This window comes from Ammospiza caudacuta, chromosome 2 (assembly GCF_027887145.1).
Source record: "Ammospiza caudacuta isolate bAmmCau1 chromosome 2, bAmmCau1.pri, whole genome shotgun sequence".
NCBI classification, from domain to species: Eukaryota; Metazoa; Chordata; class Aves; order Passeriformes; family Passerellidae; genus Ammospiza; species Ammospiza caudacuta.
This window is the reverse complement of record NC_080594.1, coordinates 46,899,607-46,905,175: the sequence shown is the minus strand read 5'-3', so window position 1 is coordinate 46,905,175 and position 5,569 is coordinate 46,899,607. Positions and strand designations below refer to the sequence as shown.

The window sequence follows — 5,569 nt, the reverse complement described above, 5'->3', positions numbered from 1 at the left end:
TTTCCCTGCCATTCAATTTCCTATTAATCTGAGTCAATTTAGCAAATGAGAAAATGAGGACCAGATAGCAGATAATTTGATTACTCATTTTCTCTTAAACATTTACCCATAGTACTGAAAACTAATTCTCCTTCAGCACTACTGTTTTTAGCCTGCAAAATCCTAAACAGAGTCTGAGGTTATAAGACTAGTTCAGATGGGATCATGCTTCACTGTAGTCAGTGGTGATGAACAGATGATTTCAGAGAGAGGTTCATGTGAAGATATCTGCTCCTCTCTATTGTCATCATGTTGTCTCTCAGCAGCTATGAAGGGAGCAAACTGCAATTATTTCAGATGGAGACATCTGCACTGATGTCTGTGTTCCCTCAGAATCTCACCTCTTCTTTCTAAATAATGCAAGCCTTTGCTAATTCATATTTCCATGGAATAGAATAGATTCTTTATTGCCTTTTTATGTTTTTTGGCACTGGGTGTGATTCCTGGGTTTGCTGGTGTACCATTTCCATGAGATAGTGTGTCTTTTGCAGGATGCAGTTGGCTGTGCAGTGTCTTATCTGCATCCCAGGCTGCAGGTGAGGAAGGGTTGGCAGAGCCAGGCTGTGTGATTTACAGTGGATTTCTACCCAGTTGCAATGGTCAGCTTTGGCATTAGAGATGATGAGGAATGTGGCTACTGAGAGCTGATGGGTGGTAACCAGTGCCTTGGTAGCAGTGTGGGAGGAGTGTAAAATGGCCCAGAGCACGCAGAAGCACACAGTCATTCAGTCAAAACCATCACCCTGAATTTATTGACTTCTCTTTTAGGGAATACTGTTTACTACCCCTCCTATTTGGAGTTCCTGGGCACCTGCTGCCTTCAACCCTTCCTACAGCTCACTCAAAAGAGTCCAACATCTCAAATGATCTCCATCCTTTGTGCAGCAGCAGGTTTACATGAATATGAGAAACTAAGATATGAGAAAGACAACACTACACTGCCAAATGAAGTTTGTATTGTTAAGTGTGTGGTATTTTCAGGTGTAAAAATCAGAAATTAATGAATTTTCAAGAGCAGCTAATAAATAATTTTTTCAATAAAATCATAAAATAAGCAAATCATGTATGGTATATGTTTCTATATGTTATAGACAATTTTTTCCCATGTTCCATATTGATTTTAAACAAGTCATAACATCACAATAATAATTTTATAAAATCAATATACTGATTAGTATTATATTAATCTGTTTATGAAAAAAAATAGAAGTTTTTATAAAAGTTGAAAAGTAGTGGCAAAATTTTTATGCTCCTCTGCCTGCAAAAATAAGTGTATTAAGCTGGATGAATAATGAAAGGATGAAATACCCTGTATCATCATCATTTTGCTGTAGTCATGTTTCATTAATCAAATTCATCAGTTTTCCAATTTTCTTTAAAACTGTTGTGACATTTTCAAGGATATTAAAATACAGGAGAGGGATCAAGAAAGCAGGGTGAGTGTGTCAGTAAGAGATCTGGATCTCACCATTGTAGGCTTTTTTTGATTTTGGTAGTCTGTGTAAGCTGATCTTTGGAAACTGGCTGAGGCACCCAAGCAAAATTGGCACTCTTAAGTGGTAGCAAAATCAGTGTCTGCTCTGCACGTGTTAAGTGCTGTCTAAGCCATCTACTGTGAAATCAAGGCATCTCACATTTGGCAGCCCAGGTCACCAGCTGTTTGGGAAAATGATCCTTTCCAGGTCTTGGACTAATAGTTCTCTAATAGTTCTCCTCTTGAGCTTCAGTTTTCTCCTGGTTCTGTGAATTCTGCACAGGAGTCATTTCTCATGGCCAAATTCCTGAAGGTGCCCTCACCTCCTGCCTTGTCCTGCTCCCCTGCGCACTGCGGGCTCACTGTGCCCCAGGATCCTCCTCTGGCAATGGGAAAAGGCAGGAATCTTATGATTTGAGCAGAGTCTGAGAGGGAAGATGGGTCCTGCCAGGCTGTGGACCTGCATCACTGCTGCTAGAGGTGAAGTGATCAAAGGTGGTGGTTTAGGGCCAGCAAAGGAGAAATGGGAGGGAATCCTGCTCCTTTTGTAGCCATTTCCCAGCCAGGTCCCAGCCATTTCTTTCTGACTCCTTCTGCTCCTTTCCATCCATTTGCTGCCAAGGGCAGGTCTGAGTGTCCTCAGCTACCACTGTGTGACCCTGCCTAAACAAACACACTTGGTTTGCCAGATGTGATTGCACAGTCCTTGTGGGAGAAAACACATCTCCTCTGGACTTTGACATCCCTTTGGAGAAGTAAAACGAAAGTTCTGGTTTAGAAAGGAAAATGGGTTGTGCTTTCATCACGTGCTGTGCTCTCTCAGTGCCTTTCACTAAAAGGATCGTCCAACTTCCCATCATCTTAATTTTCATATATTGCCAACTATACAGACCACTGACAAGTGTAAGAGGAATGCAGAGTCAAAAATGGGAAAAGCAGCATCGCCCTTTAGTGGGACAGGAATAGATGGAGCAGAACAGGGATTGGAAGAGAAACTTAGAAGAGGGAAATTCTTTATCTTCTGTTGGTTCAAGATTTGGCACCTCATCTTGCTTTAACATCCTGAGGATCAAGATACTTCTCTAAAATGTACTCTCTCTTCTTTGCCTAATGATCTGAGTGAAAGCTTCTGCCAGATGCTGCAAGACCAGCCAAGGGCCCTCTGAAGCATTGGCTAACTCTGTGTTAAGGGAATCTCAGCTTCAGGGTTTTGAATTCCCCTCTCTCTGCATTGTGACATTCTCTAAGATGGTGCCCTCAGGCTCAGTGTCACCTTTTCACCTTTCTACTTTTCCCCAGTGGCACTTAGCCCTGAGAACCACAGTGGGCATCCCAGCATATCTGACTTTGGCTAAGCTTGCTGCAAAAGCAAAGCATACAGGGTTTTTGAGATTAAAAAGGCTGTTGAAAAGAAGGATATTAAAACCATAAATTACCTAATTTGTTTAGATTCCCAGGAATCCTATTCAGCAGAAGGTTTTGGGAGTCACGGGCCTTGAGTTTACTTACTCTTGTTCCAGGCCACATCCCTTATATTTCTTCGTCTAGTCTGAAGTTCCTTGCCAAATAGCAAGAGGTAAAATGGTTATGGCAGTTACTCTCAGAAGACAAACACTCCCATGGCCAAATATCTGCATAGCCAGAAGCAGAAATCAATATTAAGCTTCTACAGTAGGGAGCACACAGGTGCTCCCAAAGCCCTTCAGTGGCGGGGGATAGACCTATGGCCACAGGATCTGCTGCATGTCAGCTGCTGAGCTCCCAGAGGATCTCCTCATGGGCACTGTGAGAAGGTCAGCAAGTGCTGTGCCATGCCTGGCTGGAAATTATTGTTCCAGTGGTGTTTGTCAATGGGCTGCTAGGGAAAGGCAAGCAGCCTTGGGAGGGTACAAATTCCCCAGGCCATACACCAGCTCTCCTTCAGCAGAAGCAGAGCACAAGAGATGAAGTTCCTCATGCCAGCCACCCTCCTGCTGCTCCTCCTGTGCCCCCCAGGCTCAGGGGTGCGTGGTTACACCTCTGTCCTCTCTGTGCCCAACGGGGGCCACGGGGGCAAGTGGGGCAGCCAGCAGTTCTGCCATCATGGCTATGCCAATGGATTTGCACTGAAGGTAAAATTCTCTCCATTCCCTACCCTCCCTGTCCCTAAGGATTTTCTGCAGATTTTTCCTCTTCTTGAGTATGATGTTCTGTACATAAAGCTATGAGTCTCCTGGCAAATGTTGCCACTGTAGCTACACCAAAAAGTCTGCATGTGGCTGATGTTGCAGGGAGAAGTCATGTGGGTGAGAAAATCTGGATTCTGGGAGAGAAGCATCCACCACCAGTGTCTCTCCTGAGACTCTGCCTTACCTGTTGAGTCAGAAATAGAAAACACAAAGAACATGTTACAAGGGTTAAGTGGTTTCCCAGTGACAGCTGTCTTTTCCAATGTGCTTCCCAAGACATTTTCTCTTTCCCATTACAGAAAGGAGGTGGGACTGTTTACAACAGGTATGTAAAGGACTTTTCCTGGGTCCTTTTCCCCTTGCCTTTACCTCTGTCCCTGTGTGACTTCCATTGCAGGTGGAGCCTGACCAGTTTGGAAGTGATGACACGGCTCTGAATGGCATACACCTGCATTGTCAGGATGACTCAATCACCATTGAGTCCTTGGTGGGGGCGTAAGTGACACTGTGGTTTCTCTCCTGTTTGTCATCCCCAGCTCACAAACCACCCATGGCTGTGATCATTTGTAGGGGTCTCTTCTCTCTAACTTGCTGTATTCATAGTGCTGTAGTGTAGTGAATTAAAACAAGTGGTTAGGGGTTGTTTTCATTAATTTTGAGGGTTATTAAACAGGGTTTAATAACTTTAACTTAAGTTAAAGTAACGTAACTTTACTACATTTTGTTTGCCCTTGGATTTCACTGCAGAGCACGGTGAACACCAGGGTCAGAGTCTTTCTTTGGAAGAGTTTCTAAGCACGCATTTAGAAACTGCGAGGTCCAAGCCCTGGCCGTGCTGCAGGGAACAGTGCTGCACCTCTGGCTGCTCTCCTGGCTGCCTGCTGAGTACCCGTCACACATATCAGGGATGCATCATAAAACCTACACTCAGGCTGCCCTCAGAGTTTCCACCAGAACCATAAATATCCAATCTCAGGCTTCCTGGTGTTTTTCTGATGAGATATCAATGAAAAGTACATCTTTGGAAGGCAAGGAAAAGAAAATTAGAAACTAAGGGGCCCCAGACTGCAGCAGGATGCTGTGTCAGAGAAGTGTTAAGCTTCTGAGCAGCATGACAAGCAGAATGATCATTTCCCAGCAGCTCACAGAACCCAGACATTTTTCCATTTGCTTTTTGTCAGGTGGGGTTCCTGGACAAGCTTCCAAGTTTGCCCTGGAGGCTACCTGATCTCCTTTTCACTGAGAACAGAGAAGTCCCAAGGAGCAGGTGATGACACAGTAGCCAACAACATCCAGTTCAGATGCTCAGACGAAGCTGTGCTGGTTGGTGATGGACTCTCATGGGGCAGCTTTGGCCCATGGACCAACAGCTGCAAGATCTGTGGTCTCCAGACCAAGGTAGAGCCCCCACAGGGACTTCAGGATGACACAGCACTCAATGATGTGAAGTTCTTCTGCTACAAATGAGCACTTCCTCCCAGTTCCTCGCTGCCTACACATCCCATATCCCACAGCAAGTGAAGTGTCAGAAAGGCTTTGCTCTAGCTTTATCCTGGGACGTGCCCATGATGTTTTGACTGCTTGCATCTTGCTGTTCTGGCCAATGCCTTAGATGATGATGACTTTTACAGCTACTGCTAAGTTAGCATAGCCAAATCATTGCATCATGTACTGCTGGTATATTGCTCTGAAAATGCTCAATCTCTAGCAACAGCTCAGATCTTACAGATTTCTCAACTTTCCTCTGACTGGCCAGTTTCTTTGAGGTTTGGTCTGCCCATTTTCCCCTTATTTGAAGTAATACTTGATCTGTTGGTATGACAAACAGGGAAGAATGGGTATTTGAGTGCATTTGAATCTTCTGACCAAAGCCAAAATGAGTAATGAG

At 44.4% G+C, this 5,569-nt stretch overlaps 1 protein-coding gene across 1 annotated transcript; it reads left to right on the top strand.

Moving 5' to 3' along the window:
* The first annotated feature begins 3,456 nt into the window (after positions 1-3,456).
* Positions 3,457-5,148, top strand: LOC131572402 (vitelline membrane outer layer protein 1-like). Its single transcript, XM_058825574.1, has 3 exons — positions 3,457-3,624; positions 4,079-4,176; positions 4,863-5,148. Exons 1-3 carry the CDS (start codon positions 3,457-3,459, stop codon positions 5,146-5,148), a joined length of 552 nt encoding a protein of 183 aa, XP_058681557.1.
* The last annotated feature ends 421 nt before the right edge of the window (positions 5,149-5,569 follow it).